Source organism: Elaeis guineensis, chromosome 10 (genome assembly GCF_000442705.2).
Source record: "Elaeis guineensis isolate ETL-2024a chromosome 10, EG11, whole genome shotgun sequence".
Lineage (NCBI taxonomy): Eukaryota > Viridiplantae > Streptophyta > Magnoliopsida > Arecales > Arecaceae > Elaeis > Elaeis guineensis.
Genome location: NC_026002.2, coordinates 1,876,697 through 1,903,216, shown reverse-complemented (window position 1 = coordinate 1,903,216; position 26,520 = coordinate 1,876,697). Strand labels below are relative to the sequence as shown.

Sequence of the window (26,520 nt, the reverse complement as noted above, 5' to 3'; positions counted from 1 at the left end):
AGAAGCAAATTCAATTCATCTATCCTTTTAGACCATATAGATAGAGGAAGAACTCAAAACTAGCTCTTTAAAGTTATCTAAAAAAATCAATGAAAATATCAAATTTAGACATTTCGAACAATTTCCTTGTAAAAAGAATGAAGCCACCAATCTAATATAGTAATAAATCTCTAAATGAAGAGAGATATTCAAAGGATGCACATTTGGTCGGTAAATATCATTGCTCCACTTTTAGCTGACTATTAGCTAAAAGGGCCAAGATACGTAACCATGTATAATACTGGAATAATGATTTATTGCTAGTATAAATGACTTCACTGAATCTAGTATAGATGGGTTGGGTTGACTTGTGAACCTGCAAGGCCCCAAACCAATGAGATATGGACCCAATCTAATTTTAAAGTCTCAGGGGTTGGGGCAAAACAATTGGACTCAATTTGAAAGTTAGGTCCGTTTAGATTTTGTAATTCCTGACTCAACCAGGTCCACATATTATTGGAGTTTAATTTGGGTCAAGAAAATTATGCTTCACCTGACTCAAATCCGTCCTAACCCAGCATAAAAATCAAAATCATATAATACCCTCTCTCTCCTTCTCCTTCTCCTTCGATGCCTTTTCCAATTCACTGAGGGAATCCTCATATATAACAATTCTTTTTTATTAAGCACAACCACTGCATCTCCTTCCATTTATTCTTATTTAGTTATATAAAGTATTTATTATTTATCTTGATGGATTCTAATTTATAATGATCTCAACATATCAACTCTGTTCTTTAGAATTATTATTCATAATATTGTAGCTTGAGAATCAATATTATCTTGGATCAAATTAAAAAAAAGTTTTTAAACGGAAAAGTCACATTCAAATTTTAACATGAAGTTTTATGTGAAAAATTAATAATTTTATATTTGATCATCAATTGTTTTAGCTATAAAAATAGGGCTAAATGCCTGACCTGAACTACATATTTGACTTGATTCTATCTCGATTCAAGCCTGCATATTTTGTAACGGGTCGAGGTTGTGCTTGACGCAGACCCGATTGAATGACCCATTAGGGATAAAATATTTTCCGTAGTCCCTGACCCCAGTGGACTTGATTAGCTAAGGGGTTGGGTCAGGTCCAAAATCAGGACCAAATCGTGAATTTTGATTGGGTCAGGACTAAGCTTTGTTCTAATGCTACCTAATCCAGTTAGAGCTGTGGAACCGTTTGGCATGCTCCGTTAAAAATGAGCGAAGCCGTAAACCGGTTTCCACGCATCATGGAGAAAAAAGGGGAAAGAAAACCCCAAACCCTACCGGTCTGATCCAAAATTCGAGATCCAGGCACGGACCGGAACAAGCATCCACAGGCCTCTACGGACCACGGATGGGGCCGAGCGCCCCACCGTGTCTAACGGGAGACCAAAACTTGGCGGTGCGGCGGGCCCTCCCTCGAAGGCTCCGAGAGCGTCTATATAAACCCCCAAGTCGTTCCCCCGGATGGAGAAAGAAACCCACCCGAAGGCCCTTGCTGCCCTGCGGGTTCCTCCATTGGCTTCACTTCAGGGAAAAAAAATGGCGAAGCCTCGAAAACAGAAGAACGAGGAGCAGAAGCCCGAGAGCTCGGGTGGGGTCGTCCTCCACCAGAAGCTCTGCCTCTCCATCGACATGGATAAGCGAAGGATCTACGGGTAGGGCCACCACTCCACCCTCTCCGCTCTTTCCTTTCTTCCCTTCTGGTCCTGACAGCGACCATGGTAGTTCTGGAGAATGGAATTCTTCATCCCTTTCGACCTTTCGTTCCTTAGGGTTTCAGGTGTTGCTTACTCTGGTAGCTAGGTTAGCCTGTGCGAAAAATTGATCGCGATGATTCAGTGGGTACTTCTCGATTTGGTGCCTGTTGCAGTTAATTGTATACTTTAGCTGGTCTATTTTCCTGGTACTTCTTGTTTTTTAGTTCTTTCGAGGCACCAGCTGGGGAGCGGGCGTTCGAGTGGGAATTAGGTCTCTGGAGTGGTGCCTGTATGAAGATTAGGTTTTTGAATGCCTCTGGTAATTTGTTCGAGTTTCGTAATCAAGAGGGTTTCATTAATCTGAGGGCATCTATAGAATATTCAAATTTGTGCATCTGTTAATATGGTGCATGGCCCTGCTAAAACATCTTGTCTAATTGGCACATTTGCATGATATTGTGAAAAAATCAAAATGAATATGTGTGTTTATGGATATGGCTGCAGATGTAATACACATGAAAGTAGAGTCAAGAAGTTTGCACATAGTATTGAAATCACCTAAGTACTCCTTGTTTTTTGCTTTCATTCACTCTAAGGCCGCCTTTGGAACCAGAATAAAATTTCCAAAATAATTGGGATTAATGGAGTAAGTTGGAGGGGAAAAGAGAGGGTTAAATTATTCTACCTTTTTGTTGGAGTAAGTTATTTCTGGGTTAAATGGGCCAAATGGGTTAGAAGGAGAAAAACTTAAGCATTTATGGTGTACCTTCCCCCCCCCCCCCCCCCCCCCCCCCCCCCCCCCCCCCCCCCCCCGAAATATTCCTTTTGTCATTCTGACGTGCTTAAATGACTGTTTGGATTAAAAGAGGTGGGATAAGTGGGTTGAGAGATAAATTAGTAATATCTTGGTGCATTAGATTTTTGGAATTACCCCTTTTATGTTAATATGAAATGTAGTAAAAAAAAAAAAAAAGCATATTCATAATTTTGTTGCAGTGTCCAAGCCTATCTCATACACCCCTTCTATATTATAACCTTGACTATAGATTTATGCATGCACGCATGCATTTACATGGTGTAAGAATCTAATGCAAGGGTTTAGTAGTGAGGTCACACATGCATGTTTTATCCTTAAACGCACTCTTTAGGGGTTATCCTACAACATACAAATGATGGTATGAAAGTTCAGTCTCTGTCAGGTATATCGATTTTCAATTTCAGCAATTTTGGTGGTTTTGGAAGTTATGGTCCTAGTTTCAGAATTTCTGTCAAAATATTTAAAAAAAAAAAGAAAACAAAATAAGCAAAGAAAAGCCATCATGTGACATTTAGAGTATCTTATATTATATAGAGTTTTTTTTGGGGGTACTTTCAACAATTTAATACTGAAGTTAATGTAGCATACATGTGAAATTCATAAACTGTTATGATGCTTTGTATTGTAAAACATATACATGTATATGTACTTATTATTTAATATCAATTGTTTGAAAATTCATTATAGTTACCAATTAAGATGCTTTTTAGTGCCTAGTGCATTTGAATCTTTTTCCTTATTTTTGGGATTCACGGATATATTGAATTCAGGCATTGCTTTTTTATATATTTGAGGTTAGGAGCTATTTAATCAAATGCATGTAGTTATGAAATGTGGCATTTCTCTTATAAATTTTTTGTGGGATATATTTTATCAAGTTCTTTACATAATTGTTACGAAGTATTGTAACAGGTGACATTTCAAAGGCCTCAGCATGTCAAGCATTTCGTTTATTACGTATCCCTCTTTTGAACTAAAGAAAAAGGAATAAAAACCACTGGCAATTGGTAATATATTATAGCCTGTTCACTTACATAAGGAAATTGACTACAATACTGTGTCAAACAATCGAACAAAGCTTTTAGAAAGCATCTATGGCTAATTTTGGTTAAGCTCGTCCATAAGATTATCTAAGACCAGCAAAGCAAGACTAGAATTGCTGAAAATGACAGAAAACATGAATCTGGGTTTCAGTTTAGGTTCAGTCTTGGTGAAAACTGATCCTTTGTGGCTGAAATGGATTGGTTTCAGCTGTAACTTAAAACCACGATACAAACATGTCTCCATGTTTATCTTTTTTATGTCATTACTTTGTTATAGCAAAGGTTTCTAAGCTCATGCAAACTTCGCCACATTTATGTACAACTACTTCTAACTCTTGTATCTCCTCTTGATTTTAATGGCAATGAATTGTATGCTCAGACTTATGAGTTTGTCTTTTGGATGCCCTTAATTGGATTGTTGGTGAAACCAAGTCTGGCAATATGAACCCAAATTGCTGGGACAAGGCTAGAATACTTTTGACCATCGCTATTTAAGGGCCTATGTCATGCATAACATTACTTCATGGTTAGGTTGTTAGAAAGCATAAACTTTTCAAGAAACTTTGCCATAGATAACTGTCAAGTTGGTCTTTATATCTGAACAAACTTTTCCTTCTTCTTTTTTGATGGTTGTGTGTGCCTTTTGGATTTTACTGTCAAGCTTATAGTGGTAATTTGCACATTATCATTTCAGTATGACTTCTGGATTTGTTGTTTAAAACCTAACATTTAAATTTTTTCTTCTTTGTTCATTTTAAGGTACACGGAGCTGAAATTTGTGGTCCCAGAGAGTGGTTATGTGGCTTTATATGCTGATAATATGAACATCAGGAGTGTAACTGTAGATGGGGAGATAGCTGAGTTTGAATATTCCCCACATTATCAAATTGTTGAGGATGAGAAGAGATTCTGTTCAGTATCATGCCCCAAGTCAGCTGCTGACATTGCTTGCTCAATATACACCTCTTCTCTGGATAGAGAAATGGTTCCCAATTTGCTCATTACATGTCATAGATCAGCAAAATCAATAAATGAACAACAGGATCAAGAGAATGGGGGGACTATGGTGCAAAAATCAAATGGAGAGCAAGTTGTTAATGGTTACAATGGTCATCCAGTGGACAAGGTAAGACAACTAGATACCATGCATTTATCTCTCATTAAGACTCATATGAAGTCCTTGATGTTGTATGCATCAGTTATGTCAAGAAGTTTGTATTATATTGTTCTGATGTTGGTTGATTTTGGCTACAGAATGTGAAATTGGTTCGCATTGACTATTGGGTAGAGAGGGCAGAAACTGGCATTCATTTCATGGATAATGTGCTGCATACAGATAATCAGATTAGGCGTGCACACTGCTGGTTCCCATGTAAGGACAGTATTCTACAACGCTGCTCGTAAGTTAAATTTTATGTCACTAATTTTTTTGGGTTCACTCCCAATCTATTTGTAGTGTTTTTTTGGTGTCCTACAGTTTTGATATGCATTTTACTAGTTCATTTTCTTGGCCAGCTTTGATCTGGAGTTCACAGTTAACTCAAATTTTGTGGCTGTCAGCAATGGGAACCTGCTACATCAGGTATGAATTTTTTCCCCCTTTGAGCTTTGAGCATATGGATAGAGTTATTTGAGATTATTGAAATTATGCAGCCAATAATTTTGTGCTCCTTTGTGAGCAAGGATTTTGTATTATTATTTGGGAGGTTTCTAATGCTTCGTTATTATATCCATGAGCTCTTGCGTATGGTGTGTATGTTTTTTGTAGCAGTTGTATGTTCAGGGAGGGTTTTGGAGTCTCCATTTTTTTTCCCCATATTTTAGTCACCAAAATCCATTGAAAAGGTGATTGATGGTATCAATGTTTTAAATTCCGTTGGACGGGGTTGTCCTGATGTTTCCATGAAACGGGATGCGTCGCCGTACCCCCCCCCCCATCCCGACATCTGAGACAGAAGATGTCCTAAGGCATACCGATCAGGACGCTGGGATGCTAGCAGGACGGCTTGTCCCAATACATGGGATGGTACCCCGTTCCAGTGTCCCACGGGACATCACGGGACGTCCTGCTGAGATCTGAATCCATGGATGGTATCCAAGATTCTTGGGACAGTGGTTGGCTCTTTTGTTGCCTTCAAGTTATATAACCCTACCATGTGTAGGATATCATATTGATGAGGATGCTAGAAATCCAAACTTCCCTTTCACATCTTATCTTTTAGTCAGTAATCTAATGGTATGATGGTCCTGTATGGGAAGGCATGAACATTTAAAGCAACTGGAATGGTAAACTTAAATTTTTCTGGTTTATTGATCTTTTAAATTTGAGCATATCACTCTCTCGCAGTTTGTTGAAAATTCAAAAAAATAATATGATATATACCTTTGGACTGTAAGGTGATTAAACCATGGCTCATATTTTTTTCTAGAATCAGTTTTAAGTCTAATTGTTAGTTACAGTCAATTTGATCTTAATTATCGTTGGAAGTATATTTTGAAAGCATTTGATGAGGAGATATCACATGCAAAGTTGTTACATAAATTTGTACAGATTTACTTCTACTGTACATAGTATATATATAGTTGAAAATTAATTGACTTGCAAAATATAAATAGCACCATGTCTGGCTTTCCTTTTGTTTTTTTTTTTTTTAATCACTGCTGGCTTGGGAACTCATGATAAGAGCTGCAGATGGAACTTTCTTCAATAAAAATAGAAATCATCAATTCAATTTTTTAAACCCCTGTATATTAATGAGTCCACCAAAAATTCACTTTGCTCAGAAAGTTCAAAAGTTTCAGTAGGTTTTCTGTAGGAGTTATCAAAAGTTTCAGCAGGATTTCTTTAGGAGTTATCTGTTTTACTTTCTTTATCGATGCAACTGCACTTAACTTTAACTATTTACTTTAAATGTTTTGGAATATCTTCCCAGTGCCAATGCTGAAATGATCTTCTTTTGCCTTTATGTATCTTTTTAGATAAATTCAAAACCATTGCCATATTGGCATTGATTTTGTAGATTCATTACCAGAATTCCATTAGTTAGCTGCTATCTGTGCATATGGTAGATATATTTCAACATTCATTTTTTTATTTTTATTGCTGATGATGAAAATAACAATTTGTAAATTTCAGTGCATTAGATAATTTATATGGAATGTTATAGGTGCAGATTCCTATCTTGAAGCACAACCACTGATTGGGACTGTCGCTGGACCATGAACATAGGTTTCAAACTTTCAATAGGGTTCTTCCAGAGAAAGATTTAGAAATCTTACCATTTCAAATGTTTCCTCATTTCGATAATGCTTTTATTCATTTATGACGGTTTTAAAGGGCATAGGGTATTGTTCACCAAAAAGAAAAGGACTCAAGGTATTAACTTTATCACAAATTGCAAACTTTTTATTGCTTTTCAAACTGTAGCCATTGCTGTAGTTGGTCTTATCTGATTTTGATGACTGAAATTATCTTGCTGTTCTAGCTCGTTAATTAAACTAGTGTATCTTAATACCTCTGATGCCCTGAGCAGTTCTTGTCACCTAAACCTGTTATATGAAGAACCAATTCATTTCTGTGTCATTGGAAATTCTTGTGATACTGCTGTCTGGAGAGTCCAACTGGTTAAAAGTGAAGATTAGACAGAATGCGGTTGTATATTTATATGCATGCTGTACTTCTATTTATTGTTCTTTGGATCTTTGAAGAGTTTTGTTAAAATTTCTTTTTCCTGTTCAACTAATTACCACCTCTTGCAGGTTTTAACCAATGATGATCCGCCCTGCAAGACATATGTCTATAAGCTAAGCACTCCAGTGAGTGCTGAATGGATTTCCTTGGTTGTTGCTCCATTTGAAATTCTTCCAGACATTCATAATGGCATTATCTCGCACATGTGTTTGTCTCCAAATTTTTTGAAGCTTCAGAATACAGTTGGTTTTTTCCATAGTGCATTTAGGTATTCCTTTTAAATTGTCAATATATTATCATTTGTTGTTTTTACTAATTTTGTACTTTGATTGGTCTTTTACTGCTAGCCTATTGTTTTGTTTCTTGATATATCTTTGCTAAATTTATCTGTTTGTTCTACAGCTACTATGAAGATTACCTTTCCACATCATTTCCATTTGGTTCTTACAAACAGATCTTCATTCCTCCGGAGATGACAATATCTTCGATGAGTTTGGGAGCCTCCATGTGTATCTTCAGTTCTCATCTTTTGTTTGATGATAAGGTTATAGATCAGGTATTCTCTTCCCTTGATTCACATCATGTGAATCAGATTAGCTTTTTCATATGAAATGTATTACTTAAGACCGTTGATAATCAGAATTGCTTGTATATCTTTCATGTTATAAAAGCCTCTATATATAGAGCAATAAAGGTCTAGGTACAATGAACCAATTGATCTTCTAATGATATATTTTCTAAACAGGATTTGGTATATTTTCTGTTTAGGATTATACAGATTTCTCGAATTAATTACAATAGGAAACAAAACAATGACAAATATCTCCTACTCTAGATATGGAAATATATAAATTAAAATCCTTGATTTGTAGGCACAAATTAAGGGATATAGGGATATCAATCAACACTCCCCCTCAAGTTGTTGCGTATATGTCATATGCATCAAGCTTGTTACATATATATGTTATCCTCAGACTCCGAAGTGATTTGGTGAAGATATCTGCTAGTTGATCGTTAGAATTTACAAACGAGATAGTGATTTCTACAGAGATGATCTTTTCTCGGATGAAATGGCAGTCAATATCTATATGTTTAGTCTGCTCATGGAAGACTGGATTGGAAGCAATGTGCAAGGCTGCTTGATTATTACAAATGAGTTCATAGAGCCTACCTTGCAAAATTTTAAATCTTGAAGCAGTTGTCTCAACCATATAAGTTCACATGTAGTAAAGGCTATAGTTCGATATTCTGCTTCTGCACTTGATTTGGCAACCACATTCTCTTTTTTGCTTTTCCATGAGATGAGATTGCCTCCAATAAGAACACAATACCCAGAAGTCGATCTTCTATCACTAGGGGATCCTGCCAAATCTGCATCTGTATATGCAACAATGTCTTTATGGCCTTTATTTTCATAAATCAATCCTCTTCTGAGAGAATCCTTAATATATCTCAAGATCCAAACCACTGCATCCCAATGACTGTCACAAGGAGAGTTAAGAAATTGACTTACAATACTAACAGCGAAGGATATGTCTGGTCTGGTTATGGTGAGATAATTTAATTTTTCCATCAGTCTCCGATTCCTGTCTGGGTCTGAATAGAGCTTTCCCTGATCTGGTAGAAGTTTCACGTTTGGATCCATAGGAGTATCGATTGATTTACAATCTAGCGTTCCAGTCTCTTCTAGAATGTCAAGGGCATACTTCCTTTGAGAGATGGCGATGCTTGTTTTTGATTGGGCTACTTCAATCCCAAGGAAGTACCGCAATCGACCCAAGTCTTTAGTTTGGAAGTATTGAAACAAGTGCTGCTTTAGGCCTTTGATATCGTCATGATCATCACTTGTAATGACAATATCATCCACGTAGACCATAAGGCAGATGCATAGATTAGAGGATGAATGTTTATAAAATACAGAGTAATCTGCCTCACTACGGATCATGCGAAATTGTTGTATGACTTTACTAGATCTTCCAAAACATGTCCGGGGAGACTGCTTAAGGCCATATAGCGATTTGTGTCTCTCCCTGAGCAACAAATCCAGATGGTTGCTCCATATAAACTTTCTCCTTCAAGGCACTATGTAGAAAGGTATTTTTAATGTCTAGCTGATATATAGATCAATGGTTCATGGCAGCTATTAATAAGAAGAGCCGGATAGACGCCATCTTAGCAACAGGAGAGATTGTGTCTCCACAATCAAGACCAAAGATCTGAGTATAACCTTTAGCTACAAGACGTGCTTTCAAACGATCCACCTATCCATCAGGGCCCACTTTAATAGTAAAAATTCATCGACAATCAACTGTAGATTTTTCAGGAAGGAAAGGAACAAGAGTCCATGTATTATTGGATTTCAAGGTTGCCATCTCATCAATCATTGCCTGACGCTATCCTGGATGGGAAAGTGTTTCCTGGATAGTTTTAGGAATAGAAACGGAAGACAAGACAGAAACAAAGGCATAATGAGATGAAGATAAACGATGATAGCTCAAGAAATTATAAATAGGATGAGGATTACGAGTAGAGCGTATACCTTTATGTAGAGCTACAGGCCAGTCAGTGGAATGCTCAGGTAAGCCCAGGACAGGTGGAGATGTTGGAGCAGAAAATGAATCATCTGAATCTTGAGTGGGAACAGTCTCCGAAATCTCAGGTTGTGGTCGACGTTGATAAGTGATAAGTGGGCGTGGTGAGGAATGTATCGGTTTAGCAGGCGGAGTAGGAGGTTCGGGAGAAACAGAGACAGGCAGATCAAGGTAGGGAATCGGTAAGAGTTAAGAGATGGATTCAGGCTCCACTGATGAGCTAAAATAAGGTGTGTCCTCAAAAAAGGTGACATATGTAGACATGTAAAATCGATGTGTAAGAGTTAAGAGATGGATTCAGGCTCCACTGATGAGCTAAAATAAGGTGTGTCCTCAAAAAAGGTGACATATGTAGACATATAAAATCGATGTGTAGGAGGAGAATAACATCGATATCCCTTCTGAATTTGAGAGTAACCAAGAAAAATACATTTAATAGCACGGACAGACAGTTTATCAAGATTTGGAGAAAGATCATGCACAAAACAGGTAGATCCAAAAATACGAGGGGGAACAATGTAAAGAGGGTCCTTAGGAAATAAAAGAGAATGAGGTACTTGATTATTTAAAATAGATGATGGCATTCGATTTATCAAGTAACTTGCAGTAAGGACAGCATCACCCTAAAATTTTAAGGGTGCATTAGCATGTAACAAAAGGGTACGAGCTATCTCAATAATATGACGATGTTTTCTTTCTGCTATGTCATTTCGTTATGGAGTATGTGGACAGGTGGACTGATGAATCATGCTATGAGATGCCATGAAAGAATTGAAGGGAGCAGAAAAATACTCTTTTGCATTATCACTACGCAAAATGCGAATAGGGTGCCCAAACTGAGTTTGAATTTCATTGCAAAAGTTTTGAAAAATAGTAAACAACCGTGGACGATCTTTCATTAAGAATATTCAAGTACATCTTGAAAAATCATCAATGAAAGTAACAAAGTACCTATATCCTAAGATAGACCTGACATGACTAGGACCCCAAACATCAGAATGAACGATGTCAAAAGGAGACTCCGTTCGATTGTTTACCTTGTTTGGAAAGGATGCCCGAATATGTTTTCCAAGCTGACACGACTCACACTTTAAAGACTGCAAATGAGAGAGATGAGGGATCATCTTTCTTAGCTTATTTAGACTTGGATGACCCAGATGATGGTGAAGGGGACTAGGAGACTCTGTGGCAGCACATATGGTAGAGGATGGAGGCTGGAGATAATAGAGTCCTTGTGATTTAGATCCTACACCAATCGTCTGTCCCGTATTCCAGTCCTGTATAAGAAAAGAATCAGCAGTAAAGGTTATAGAGCAGTCAAGAGTGCGAGTAAGTTGACTAATAGAAATTAATTTAAAGGGGCAACTTGGTATAAAAAGAATAGAATTTAAGGATAAAGAAGGGAGAGGTGTAGCTTGACCAATGTCAGTGGCTTTAGCTTTAGAGCTATTGGCGAGGGTGATATAATGTGGTATCTTGGGAGATGATAATTTTAAGAAAAGAAAAGGATTACCAGCTATGTAATCAGAAGTTCCAGAATCCAAAATCCAGGATCCATCAGACGAAGAATGAGAGAGGCAAACCGTAGAATTACCAGTATGGGCAATAGTAGCTGAAGATGAAGCTTGTTGGGCTGCTTTAAATTGAAGATACTCCTTGTATTCATTGTCTGATAAAACATTCTGATTGTCACTGTCAATACCCAGTGCTTGAGATTGCATCACATTAGCTGATTTTTTTGGAAAACCATGCAAAGAATAGCATCGGTCTCGAGTATGGCCCAAGCGATTACAAAAGAAATATTAAGGACGATTATCAGATCCATGGCCCCCTCTACCACCACCACGACTACGGCCTCGGCCTTCACGGTCAGCCATGTTAGAGACAAAGGAAACAAGGCCCTTCTTCAAATCTGATGCGGAAGCCATGAGAGTGATTTTACCGAACAGATCTGATGATGAGATGATGACCAAAAATTGGGGCAGAACGGCGAAAACTAGAACAGGGGCATGAACGTAAGGAGGGGATAGAGACAGTGTTACCGGGGCTTGCCGAAAAGATACACGGCAAGGAGATCCGGCTGACTAGAAGCTTTTCAACGGAGGACAGTGGGTTCATTGGATTTTGATAAAGGCTCTGATACCAACTTAAGATTGTTGATAATCAGAATTGCTTGTATATCTTTCATGTTACAAGTGGCTCTATATATAGAGCAATAAAGATCTGGGTACAATGAACCTATTGATCTTCTAATGATATATTTCCTAAACAGGATTTGATATATTTCGTGTTTAGGATTATACAGATTTCTCGAATCAATTACAATAGGAAGCAAAACAATAATAAATATCTCCTACTCTAGATATGGAAATACATAAATTGAAATCCCTGATTTGTGGACACAAATCAAGGGATATAGGGATATCAATCAACAGTATTATATTACTTATATTAGATCTTTGATAAATCTGGAAGTCATTTTCCCATTGTTACTGTTGTAAATTAATAGTAGTCATTCCATTCTCTTCTACTAATGTTTTCTGAGTGTTCCACAACTCCCCTTCCTGCCCCCCTTTCCTATCTTTCTCTCTCTCTGATTTGAATGCTCTAATGCCAGATATGTATCAATGGACCTCATTCATTCTGATATCCTTTAAAGCTTCCGAGTTCGGCCCCATTTATTTACCCATTCTAACTCTACTTTGAAACCTATCTCCATATCAATCTTGTAATCTGTTTCATTGACCAATTTGTTTTTAATATTGATTATTGACAGATCCGATAAGATTTTTGCAGTCAAGTTAGCATCAAACTGCTCTCTATGCCCACAATGGAGCTTCATACTTTACCGATTATTTTAACATCATTCTTAGTCTAGTTTGCAATTCAGATATTCTGAAACACAGATTTGGATAGCAGACTCCTTTTCCCTGTTAACCTCCATCAAACTCTATTTTGTAACCCATTTCTTGATGATTAGGCACCTATTCTTATCATATATTTCTTGTTTTTTCAATCACGTATGATTTTGTCAAAGCACAAACTTCAATGTATAGTTTTGCTAACCAATACCATTTCGCTTAGATGCTTTGTGGGTGAACATGCATCCTAGATTATGTGAAATAACTCTGTCCTCATTTTGGCAGCCAATCCACTTGCTGACACTAGCAAGGAAAAGTGTGTAAATTTTTTATAAAAAAATCAAGAAATCTTATATGCTCTCAGTGCAGTACAAATAGCATATTGAAAATATGGGAATTTGAAATTTCTTTTTCATATGAATATTTAGTTTTTATATTACAGATAAAGCTCCCTTGAATTGCTGGTAACTCCCTTGAATTGGAGTTGGTGTGTCATGACCCGAAATTTGGATTTGCTAACCTTGAGGCATGACCAACATCATCAAAACACACCATATAATGGAATAACATAACTCAACTCAACTCAACCAAGCCTTAATCCCTAACTAGTTGCAATTGACTACATGAATCCTTTTTCTCCATTATGCTCTGTCTAGTGCCATACTTAAAGATATAGCAGTGTCAGGTCCTTCCTTACTACTTCATTCCATGTAATTTTCGGTTTACGTCTACCTTTCTTCCTACATGTATCAATTTATGTATTATAAACCAAAATATGATGGGATAATGCCTTATCAAAATATATTATAAACCATAGCATGCTTAAATAAAAGTTCACTCACAAACTGGAACCTCCAATGATATCAGTTCTCTAAGCATTGGTGCAAATTCATGTGGTTTTGGATACTGAGAGGAGGTTGGCACGAAACCTTGTTGGTTAGTCGGTGAGTAGGAAAACAGACCTTATTGGTAACATAACATAGACTCATGCAACTAGGGAGCAGTCTTTTAAGGTCCCTATGGATGTGGAAAGCATCTAGATGGAGGGAAGAATGCAATGCAAGTTGAATATTGGTAATGGCATATATTGTGAGTCACAAGTATGGGCATAAGTGGTAATTTGAAATACCTGATATCGCATCTACGAGCTGCACATATCTGACCGTGTTCAATATTTTATCAGTGATATTCATATGCCAACTTCGTAGATGGTGGCATGGTGCTATTGTTGCTTTTAATATTTCTTTGGCTTTTATTGTTTTATTTATGGATGAAACATTTGAAAGCCTAATAAAAATATGAACATTGACCAGATATGCTTCATCCTACCTGTTTTTATTGAGAGAGGTCTAGCTTAGAGTGGAGACTATAGTGTAAGCCTGTCCTGGTTACTGTCATTTCAAATCATAAAGAGCACGATGGATTGTAATGACAAATGGAGCACATAAATACAAGGTCATACTTAAGATTTAAGAAGGTTTCTGTCATCCAGCTTTCCTTGCCTTGCTTTTACTGATGGATGATTCTTGAAGGATGTATTTTGAAATCTACAGAAGGTGCAGGGTCCAAATTAAATATGGTTTAGAAATTTCATTGTCAAACTGTTACTTGAGCATTTAATGAGTTAATGCCACTGCTCAAATTGTCACTTTGCCATGCCATTACAATTTTGTCTACCTATGCTTGCACTTAAATGTTGGGCACTTTGTCATATGCCTCTGCGTAGCTTGTTTGGGAGAGAGAAATTATCATATAGGAGAAACTTCATCCATATTCAGACAAGTCTTACAAAAAAGAAGAAAATGAAAGCTGGATAAATGGTTTTTTTCAGCTTACCTTATTGCCTTGGTTTTGGCTATTGATAGCATCAGACATGTGATGAATGGTCTTGAATTTATGTGTGTGTATATATTAGCTAATTGGGAAACCATGTGACTCAAATGTCCATAACAGATCTTCATATATGCAAGATGTATCAATTACATGAAAATTGTTTCCTTTGATTATCTTTTCATATTTTTAGCACAGATACTGATAAGATTGTTTACCATTTCTGCATGGTGCATGCAATTCAGTCAGTCATTTTGGACCTAACTGAGACTTGGTGTGACAACTTTCGTATACATTGCTAGACCATCTGATTTCATTTTGTTTCGCTTAGATTTTATACTCTGGACTTTATGTTTATATAATTTTTTAATGCCTTTGGTGATATGTTCTCATGCAACTGCATTTCTCAATATATCAACCAGACAATTGACACTAGAATAAAACTTGCTTATGCCCTTGCAAGGCAATGGTTTGGAGTATACATTACTGCAGAAGAGCCGAACGATGGTAAGCATTACAGGAGAATTAGAATTTGCATTTCTGCAGTTTGAAGTATAAAAAATTGAAAAAAATGTGGTTATGTGTTGTTTGCAGAATGGCTATTAGATGGCTTAGCTGGTTTTCTTACTGATATCTTTATTAAGCGGTTTCTTGGAAACAATGAGGCACGCTACCGGCGTTACAAGGTAATTGCATTGTTTTTCCATGAAGTTTTTTTCCCTCCACCTTTTTGTTTAACTGTATGATCCATTTTATTGATGTTTTACCCGAGTATTACAATTCATCTGTTTAATCGGAATGCGCTGTGACTAATTTCTACAGCAGTTTTGGATGTGGATGAAATCTTGGAGGAAATTTAGTTGGAGAATCAATGTCATTTAACGTAAATGAAAGATTTTCTCCACATCTTATTTTGCTGATCTGCAGAGAAGGTTAACCTTACTGGCAAGGTTTCCCATACTGTGCTGAACCAACCGGTACACCTCGTATCGTACCGGACTGGCGGAGAACCGACACGATTCGGCCGGTAAATTCGGTACACCGGCGGTACGGAAGGAAAAAGAGAGAAAGTGAGAAAGAGAGAGAGAGGAGGAGAGGAAGGGAGGTGGAAGCCATCGGAGATGGCCGGCTGCGGCCGTCGGAGGGCTTCCAAGTCCCGTATTGCCCGATAGGGCTTTCAAGAGAGCGAGAAGGAGAGAGAGAGCGCTCAAAGGGGGGGAGGGATCTACCGGACGGACGGTGCCTCTGTCACGAGGCCCCTGATGGCCGGCGAGTCAACGTTGACGGTCTGAGGGCGGTCAAGCGGGCGGAGCCGCGGAGGGGCTCTGCCCCCTTCTTCTTTTTCGAAACAGACGACCGTCTGTTTCGATTTTTCATTTTTTTTTTGGTTTTAAACTTATGAAGTCGGCAATCCAGTGGCCCACTTAAGGAATTTAAAAAAAAAACACAAAAATCATGAAGCTGGCAAACTATTTGCCGGCTTTACTTAAAACTAGATTTTTTTAAAAAAATTGCAAAACAAGGGCGATGCTCCTGTTTCATGCCCGTGGCGTTGCGTGCGTGGACTGCGCCCTTCGGCGGCCACGGTGGCTAGCCGAAGGTCATCCGGTAGCCCCGCCGGCTCCTTCCCCTCCCTCTTTTTCTTTCTTCCTCTTTCTCTCTCTATTTCTCTCTTTTTTTCTTCCGATTCGGGTCCGCTTGTCTTCGTCGGTTCGATACGGTACGAAACCTACCGAATCATACCGTCGGCCGGCCGATATGGCCGGCGGTACCGGTTCAGCATACCTTGCTTACTGGTGTGTATTTTTTGTATTGGGTGTACTATACTATTCTATTACCAAATTGAGACTCAACATAGGGGTTGTACCAAGTCTTGGTGCACTGAACCGGCATTCATACTAAGTATACCGACTGTGTTCCAGCATGGTATGGTTATGGTGTCCGCTGCCAAGATGGCGAACCTTGCCTCTTGATCTAACAGGAATCTTTTAAAGTGTACAAGTTTATTGGCAAGAATCAATAATATGCAAAGGGAAGTTGGAGTTGAATGTATCTAGATGGATTTTGTAATTATTTTTCTATATCAGCATTACATACGTATGCATCTTTAATTATTAACAGTTATAAATGCAATGATTGGAAAATTACATAACAGTTTTTCTCTTAGGAAATAAATGATATGGTTAAACATATTTTTTTTTAAATTTCAAAGTAAGCTTATTAACATAATATATTATCTCTTCAAGTAAAGGAGTAATTTCAGGTAATCGCTTAATCTCAATCAAGATAATTCTAAAATACGAGAAGCTGTTCAATTTTTTTGTGAACATGGGAAGTCCAAGGTTAGAAGACTTGGCTTGGCTATGCTGGATGATTCTTGGATTTGGCTGCTTCAGCAATTTTGCTGGTACCAAATGAATAAGTCAATAAAATCTATATCAGAGATCATTACAAAGTATGTTTCGGTAATTCTGGGTTATAAAGTCATGTTTCGGTCATTGTAGTAATATATCAGTCTGTTATTTGATATCAATATAAAACATGAAAATGTAAATGTCTATAGAAGCATGAGCCTGTGAGGTATGAGCTATAAATCATGTTTATAGAAAAGAAATAAAAGGCTTTATAAAACATTTTACATGAAAAATTGCAAGATTTAATTCTGAATGATCTCTTAAAAGTCCATATTAACTGAAAATTTGGGAAAAAAAATCCTCTATCTTCTTGTAACCCAGTTGTTTTCACTTTTTGAAAACTGTAAATTTTGTCTAGTTTCTCTCTCTCTCTCTCTCTCTCTCTCTATATATATATATATATATATATATATATATATATATTAAAATTTGAAAGATGATGAGATGACCAGAAGATGGCACCAATTTACCAAGTATGTAATGCATGCTAAATTGGGCAACTTTTCATGTGATCTAAGAAAGTTTGAAATGTGCAAAATGATGGATCAGTTCAACAAAAACTAGAATGTCTTGGATGAACTATTTGATTGGCCTAAAATTTAAATGATGGACAGGTACATGTATTGTAGATTGCTATGTATTATCAATTAAATAATTAACTTGTTCGGTCGCTTTTGGCTTCACATAAGACCGTGTCACTATGAAGATCAGTCTATCTTGCTCTTGTGACAAGAAGAACCATTTTTACCCTATGCTGAACTTTTGTCATCTACCAATAATTTCTACCTTTGCTTTGAATCTGTGTGTGTGTGTGTGTGTGTGTGTGTGTGGAAGGCAAGATACCTCCTCTCACTTCAGTACATAGTTGGCTTTTGTGCAGGTGCAAGAGCTCCCACTATGGTAGTATGATTAAGAACACTGATTACTCAAATAATCAAAGTTGAAGAGAATTCACTCTACTTCCTTCAGTTTTATGAACAGGCTGTAGAGTGTAGACTTTACCCTATCTTGAGAGAAATAGTTTACGAACATGCTTTTTAAGTATTTTATGTGTAATTTTGATGTATGTGGATGCATTGTAAGATGATCAATCTATATTAAACTTGTTTTGAGGTTTGGAATCTGTCAAAGTGTATAAATCGGTTGCTTTTTCTGATTACTGGTTAATTGCTTCACTGCAACACTTTCTACTCAATATTTACCGAACAAAATACTATTTCTTGTGATGTTTCTTTTCATGCATATACATGTGTACATATATCAATACATGCATGCATGCATGTAATATGTAAATGCATGCATGTGTATAGGAGTATGTAATGTATTCATAAACATGCATATACAATTTGCCTCTTAGCTGTATGTTTCGGTGTAATTTGCAAGTAACATTGCAGAATTTTTATTTTAAAATTTTTTCCGAATTTCAGATTGTTGCATTCACATGCATCAAATGAATCTTGCATATGCTCTTTTTTTTTTTTTGCTTTTGTTTTTTTTTTTTTTTTTTTAAGGTATTGCCCTCAACTTTTCAAATGCTCATTATAAAATTTGCATCAATTATTCTTTATTAATGTTATTGATAACTTCTTTCGACGTAGGCCAATTGTGCTGTTTGTAAAGCTGATGTTAGCAGTGCAACTGCTTTAAGCTTCCCTGCTGCTTCAAGTGATCTGTATGGAACTCAAACCATTGGTTTGTATGGAAAAATTCGTTCATGGAAAGCTGTAAGTTGATAGTACATTAGGCTGTTCAATGTACCATATTTGAAGTTTGGTTATGCTCCTATTTGCCATTTCTTATTGCAGACGGCAGTTCTTCAAATGTTGGAGAAGCAAATGGGTCCAGACTCTTTTCGTAAGGTGGGATTCTATGATCCAATCTAGTGATATGTCACTTCTATTGTTTAATAAGATCCAGTTTCATCATATGGTGGACTATGTCAAGGTGCTCTAATCTTTGCTTTCTTTGCTAATGTTGCATAGAAATGGTTTTCCTACTTAGTTTTAGGAAGGTACTATATCTTTTGTCTGTTTCTGCTAAGCTCCTAGTAAATTCGTTAAAATAGAAAAGGTTTATTGTAGCGGTCAAAACCTAGGAAAAAATAGCAAATCATCGGTAAAACCTATACCTATAGTTGGTTAACCATGGCAATAGGTGGTGCTTAAAGTTGTTGCCGCATTTTAGGTAACTGTTGGTATAAGTAACTCTGTGGCAACGTTCTCAAGTCATCCCAATGATTTATACAGTTGATATAATTAGGTATTAGAAAGAAATATTTTTGGGAAAATTTTTTATATATACACTTGTACAAAGGATCGAACCTAAGATCTTTTGGATTGTTATTTACTTTTTAGCCACCATGACAACATTAGCTTCTAACATGAAGTTATGATTTATTATATTTATTTAAACTTATCTGCATTATATTAATATACTAATTTCAAATATGTTGTTGTATTTCATATTTCAGTAATTAATTATTTTCATAAAAATTCAATCTTCTTGTTTTTGATAGAAAATAAATATAATGATGTTATTCATTTTTTCTTTATAATTTTGAAAATCTTTTCATTTAAAATATTAATAATTTCAACATATTTCTATAATCACCATACATTTTTTTCCTAAAGTCCTTTAAGAGTACATAATTCATGGTTATTTTTCTTCATGCTATGATTAAAAAGTAATGATATTTAATTTAGCATCCTTTTAATCCTTTATTTTGTATTTCATGTAAGTAGTTTTAAACTTTGTATATTTTTAATACAAATCAGGTTAGATTAGTGAACCAAATTTTTGGTTAAATTGGTTTTTAATAATCACATCTTAGATTATTACCTGGTTGTGGTGCATCACTTGCCATATTGATAGTAGATTTCGTGCCGAAAACTATTTGGTCTAATTGTCAAAATGACTTGACTCATGTAATTTGTTCATGAAATGGATTGGATAAAATTAAGTTGAAAATAGCATAACTAACCTATCAAAAAATTCCAAGTGAAAACATATGACATAATCCACTGCATTAACGTCATTGACCCTTTAGTAACCAATAAGCATTGGAGTAGGTAAAAGATATTATGCACCCCCTATTTTAATAAATTATTTGCAATTCACCTTTTATTAATTAATAATAACTAGCGTATATAAAATATTACAAAAATGGATTAAATTTCCCAAGCGAACCTGACCTACACTTCTCCAAAATTCTAAATGTTTATCTTAGTTTGTTGACCTTGTAACCTGTTCAGTGAATATGTCTGGCCAAATGAAGTTGAAAATAGCATATTGAACCCATTAAAAATTGTTAAGTTCAAAGAGAATATATAATAGTCCATATACGTAGTTGAAATCTCATTACTTGTAAAATTTATTAGATATGTGTAGTATCTATTTCTAAACAAAATTCAAATACATATTTAGTGATGAAATATTATTGTTGCAAAAATCCCATGTCAGGTTGATTTGATACTAACTTGCCACAAAAATAAACTATAAATAATTAGCAATGAAAACTATTAGTTATGCAATGATGTCTAGGTGGCAAAATTTATCTCGTTGACAATAGTCAATATTATGCAACAAAACTATATACTATATATATATATATATATATATTCAATTAGAAATTAGTGTCCTTACAAGATACTAACCTAACATAAAAAATTGTAGCAACATGCATAAATAACCTTTAAAAATTACAATATTATAGACCTTTTGCGATAATTTATAAAATTGTTACTATAGGATATAATTTTTTGTAGTGGTTATAAGGACTCAGTGCTATATAATAAGCTTTAGCAACACTCTTGTTGAACCATTTCAATATTACATATCTTCTATGACATTCCTTAAAACGATTACTGGGGAGCATTTATAATAACATATTTTGCCGAATGTTTCTAAAATTCCATTGCTATAGATTATGTTTGTTATGGTGATTTCTTGCCTTTTTTTGGGTTAGTGATTCTTTATGTGAGTTTATGAATCATTTGTTAATGCAATTGATGCACATAACTTGATCCTGTAAAGCTACATACTTCTATAAACATATGCTAAATTACCTAGATATAGTATGATTTCTTCCTACCATTACTCCGTGCAATTATTTTGGTATGATATATATGTATAATTGGTCTTTTTTCTTTTTGTGGACGAGACACACTACAAATTGGGCCTAAGTTTGGTTTGAGTCTCTAAAAGAATTGGATTTGTATTTTACTCAAGGTTCACTCTCTTAGTATTAGATCCCATATCGGTGAAATCCTACTATAGCATTGGTATGCGGTATGATATGGTATGGCTATATCGGTATGGGATGGTTCGGCATACTGGTATGGTATGTCTCGTAATGCCTGGCATGGGGCAGTACAGCGAACCATGATTTTATCCACTAAAATCTGCTGGACCTAGTTAGTTTTCACATGACTATGACCTGAGATCGGCCTTTTTCTTAAAAATTACTTTATAGAATAACTCATCTGTTTTTGCATGACCTAACTTGAAACTACTGCAAGCGGCTTATGTCTCTTAAACATTGAGATAGTTGCCAACTTATATTGGTATCATAACAAAATGTATAGTTGTTTTGCACATATCCAAAGATTTAGGTTCCAGCAAGATGTTCTGTGAGACACGAGGATGGAGTATTATCCCATATGTCGGGACAGGGCCATCCTGTTAGCATCCCAGCATCCCGATCGGGATGTCTTGGGACATCTTCTGTCCTAAGTGTCGGGATGGGGTGGGACGGCGGCGCATCTCATTTCATGAGAAAACCGAGACAGTCCCGTCCCACAGGATTTAAAATCTTGCACATATCTACATATATTTTATTTTAATTTAATTATTTAATATGCTCTTGGCCCAACTGGTTGACCCAACAACTGGATTGGTAACTCTGCCCCTTGGCCCCAACAACTGGTTGCACGCACGCGCACATGCACAGGCACACATGGAGACATACATACAGACACAGAGAGGGTGAGAGATACATACATACATATACATACGTAGATACATATATACATACGTACGTACATATACACATATATACAGACGTGCGCGCACACGTGCACACGCCTGCCTGCCCGCATGCATGCAGATGTACACCCACATACACACACACAGAGACATGGACACAGACACGCGGCACACCGACACAGACAGACACACACATCCCTCTCCGCTGATCTTTTATGAACATCAGATTTTCTCTCCTAGAAACATAACTGCATGCATGTACATTAGTATGTATGCATGTCACATATGTATGTAGAAAATCCATTGAGACTTCTTATTCTCTACATCAGCACACTTTTTGTTGGTCCTGTTCCTCTAATGGACTCTTTCCCCACTGATTGTGAACATTCGATTGACTCACCTAGAGATAATGCATGCATGCATGTACATATGTGTGTACACATTCGTACATATGTAGAAAATCCACTGAGACTTCTTATTCTCTACATCAGCGCACTTAATTTTTTTGGTCCCTTCATCTAATGGACTCATCCGTCTCCACCAATCCTTTGTAAACACTAGACTTGCTCATCTAGAACTTTCAGGATTTTTTTTAGGGTTATGAATTCCTCTTGGTTGCCATGCACATTCCAATCACTGCATGTGATGGGATCCTCAGAGCACGGAAACAAATCCAGTTATGTCTGGGCTTGCCCGAAGCCCACTTATGTCCACTTATGTCCATTTGGACTGCTGAAACATCCTACAACAAAGCTGTCATCACACCCACCATGATCTCATTTTGATGAAGCAATGCGAGGCTGGGAGTGACTGTCTCTCTCAAACTCTTCGCACACAGACTTTGTCCATTTCTTCTATTTTGAAGCAATGTACTTTGAATTTTCTTGTCCCCATCCTGCCAGCAACACAAAAGACAAACATGGTCCTCCACCCTCTCCCATTATCTTCCTTTAACTTATATAATGTTATTTGCACCCTGTTATTCCTGGTGAAGTACCCTTATGCTGTGCTTTTGTTATTTTGCTGTTTCTGGTGGAGTAAAATTTTTTTATTATTGATTAAGTTGAAAGGACTTAAAATTCTAATCATAATTCTGATGCTAATCGGAAAGCACAATCAATAAATATTTAAATTTTAGTATCTAAGTGTTGCATCTCTGAGTATTTTTGGTCTATAGGGTATGGACTATATCTTAAGATTGAAAATGTAAATCAAGAAATTGAAATTGTTAGTTGGATAGTTTTTAAGACAGTATTAGGAATATTGATTATGTAAACTAATAAATTATTAAATGATGATAACCAAATTGAAAACAATCAAATGGAAACTCTGCTTCTTATGATTAGACACATGAACATATATTACTGTTCTAGCAGGATTCAAGTTCCAATCCTGTTCTCATCCCTTGGTTTGAATCAAGGGCATCAGTAGGGTGAGATCATGCAAAGTCGTGTCATTTTTAAGCATGGTCAAATTTGATATGGTTTCTCCTCTTTGTTGACTCTGGATTCAAAACCTGAATTACAGATTTAATTGGTATAGCTTCTAAGCTTGGATTGACCATCTTGATCGTGTTGGGCATCATTTGGTATTTCTGTAAAGGTTATCATTCTATTAAGGTGATGTAGTTCTTTTTCTTTTGGCAACCTTGATTTCTCTATCTTGAAGTAGATATAGAGAGAGAAGCTCTTGGGACTACCAGCTCCATTTGGTCCCTGGCCTCCATGGCCAGGGTGCAATCGTATTAAAATCTCCATTCAGAGGTGCCATGTTTTGTAGCCTCTAGGCCATGTACATCGAGGTTAAGTAGACATTGTCCTTGTGCTCCTATCTACATCATCGGCCTTCTTCAGCTCCAACAATTTGTTGATCTGTACGGTTGTCCCTTGATTTCCGTTGAAGACCCTTCAAGCCCCAGAGTAGAAGGCAAAGTGGCTCTATGGAGCTATGCTTGAGGAAATACAAGTGGCATGACTTTATTGGATGGTATGTCAGCCTTAGTGTGATTCTAGACCGTGGAATTTTGTTGTAATAGTGGCTTTCTTTTTGAGTATTTTGTTGTCTCCAGCATGAGCATGACTCGAAGTTTTATTTGTTTTTAGTTTTGCTTTTATCTTTTGGCTTTGGACTTGTATTGGGAGCCAGATTAGTTAGGATGCCATTGCCCTGTATGGTCTGGACTCTGGACTATGCAGTCATGATGGTATTCTTCACCAGCAAGTTGGCCTATTGAGGCTGAGGTGGTGAAGGAGGCCTGTAGGTTGTGCTGCATGGCCTGTTCCAGTTATTTCTTTACAGGCGAAATAATTCTTTCTTTTCTTCTTTTTGTTTGTAAAAAAATATTCCTAATGTCTCTAAAATTTATTAGATGGATTCTACATGAGCCTCATTCATCAAATATAACCTTTCTATCAGCAGGCCACTTGTGGACTGTTTCTTCCCTTGTTCTCACTTCAAGTGACTGTCCATCCTATCGTGAAAAGAGACACATCGGCTATATTCAGTCTATGCACCCTATTTCTTTTTCCTTCTCTTTCTCTCTTCTCCATCCTCCATATTGTCTAAGTCTTTGGTTTGTTTTATCAAATTTACATATTTCATTGACTTAATTGTTGTTTCATAAATCTTTTGAGCCCTACTGTTGAAAGGCTCATATTTGTCCTTTTAACGCACCAAACATATAGTCACTTCCTTTCATCAGATCTTGGATCTTTTTGGAAAAACATGACCTAATAACAAATTTCAATATTTCACATGTGAATTATTCTACAATTTAAGCATTAAAGAGGAAAATTATGCGACGAAAGCCATTATTGATTTTTTTAGTAATCAATCTCATCTAGCAACATATAATGGGGTCATTTACATATTTATAGCTTTTCACGTGGTGAACTTTTATTTATTTTTGATACCTGTGACAATTTCATTTTTTGTTTTACCAAATGATATTTGAAAAATTGATTGATGACTTCTTCTAATCCATCTATATATTATTTTGAGAAAATCTAATTCATCTATATTAAACCTAGAGATTTGCAAATTATAGTATTTGGACTCCAGCATTTTTATTTTGCTTCCATTATTCATAGTGAATACTTGTCAATTATTTTTAATTTTCTAAACTCTTCCTGATTCATCTGCATTGATGTTTCAGATTCTACAGCATATAGTTTGTAGGGCTCGTGATTCAACTCGGTACATGAGAATGCTTGGTACTAAAGAGGTTGGCATGATCCAGTTCTTTCTTTTGAGATTAGAATCAAATATCATTTCCATAATCCGGTCAGATGGTCTTGACGTTTGCCATTTATATGCCATTCACATGCATATCATGTTGCATGACGTCAGGCATTATAATTATTTTCTGGCGACAGTTTCTGCAATTAACAAAGTCATCATTCATAAGAGTATGCATCACACTGTATGTTTACTTATAGTGTACTAGTTTTTTAAATTAATCATTTTTTTATTGCTCATCTTGAATGGACAAATCCATGGGTCAAACTGACAAAAACCATCAGAAACCTGAAGTCTGGTTTTAGATTATTATTATCTGCCTTAAGATGGGAGTTTTTTGTTTCTGTTGAAACTTGCAATCTTGAAAATTGGAGTCTGTCTCCACCTGAAATACTCAGCCATTACTGAAAGTATAGAATTTAATGTGATTGAGCATTGAATGGTGCTAGTTCTTTCATGATTTGTTTCTGTTGGGAGATTTGATTGAAATTTTCTTATGTCTAATTGCTTATGCTAAATGAAAACTGGTGTTTATTCTGAGATTCTTCTCTTAATGCTTTTTTTTTCAAGTGTTTACTTCATGAAAAGTGTTACTTGGAAGTTTCACCATTTAGTGTTCCCTTTTTAATGTCCACAATGCATTGTAGGGATGCCCGATAAAATAGATTCATCTTACAAAAACCCCACTTATTGCACAGATATTTGAGAATGCAACAAAATCCATGGGTGGCCATGACAAAGGATTTGCCGTTATCCAACTAAAATTGACACCAAAAGTTTGAAATAAAATTGTGTTATAAGTGAGGACTCCTAAGTGTGTTGTTTTTTTTTTGGTAACATCCTAAGTGTGTTGTTGGGAAAAATGCTTGATGCCCCTTATCATTTTGTGCTGAGTTATTCAACACCTGTAAAGATAGACTAAAAGATGATGATGTCTTGATCAGGTGTAGACCGTGCGGAGTACATGTGAACTTAGACTGATCATATGAGTGCTTCTGAACTTCGTCTAATTATAGCAACAGTTAGTAGCAAAGATCGCTGACTCGAAACTGGACATATGTTGGCCGCCCGGCGGTATGAATTGGCATGCCCCTGTACTGGACTGTACCGGACCCGAACCAACATGGAAGTGGGGGATGAATTGGAGAGGAAAAGAGAGTAAGGGGGGAGGGAGAGGGAGGGAAGGAATGGGTGGCTAGTGGAGATGCTTGCGGTGGCCATCAGAGGGCTGTGGAGGCAGTCGGAGGCCCATCGAGGTCTCTTGGGTTTCATGGTCCTCCACAAGAGAAACTGAGAAGAGATAGAGGGGAAGGGAGGGGAGAGGAGGGAGGA

General features: G+C 36.5%; 1 protein-coding gene across 3 annotated transcripts in view; it reads left to right on the top strand.

Moving 5' to 3' along the window:
* Positions 1-1,483: 1,483 nt before the first annotated feature.
* LOC105053233 (transcription initiation factor TFIID subunit 2) overlaps positions 1,484-26,520 on the top strand; it is a 48,629-nt gene continuing 23,592 nt past the window's right edge. For 2 of the 3 annotated variants that reach the window (XM_010934326.4, XM_073244521.1), the window contains exons 1-11: positions 1,485-1,679; positions 4,341-4,707; positions 4,836-4,981; positions 5,097-5,163; positions 7,341-7,540; positions 7,675-7,828; positions 14,977-15,061; positions 15,149-15,240; positions 18,567-18,692; positions 18,774-18,827; positions 25,106-25,174. In XM_010934326.4, the coding sequence (XP_010932628.2) occupies positions 1,489-1,679; positions 4,341-4,707; positions 4,836-4,981; positions 5,097-5,163; positions 7,341-7,540; positions 7,675-7,828; positions 14,977-15,061; positions 15,149-15,240; positions 18,567-18,692; positions 18,774-18,827; positions 25,106-25,174 (1,551 nt within the window). In that variant the 5' untranslated portion in view covers positions 1,485-1,488. Of the gene's footprint in view, positions 1,680-4,340; positions 4,708-4,835; positions 4,982-5,096; positions 5,164-7,340; positions 7,541-7,674; positions 7,829-14,976; positions 15,062-15,148; positions 15,241-18,566; positions 18,693-18,773; positions 18,828-25,105; positions 25,175-26,520 lie in introns of all 3 variants that reach the window. The other variant, XM_073244522.1, reaches the window with a different exon arrangement.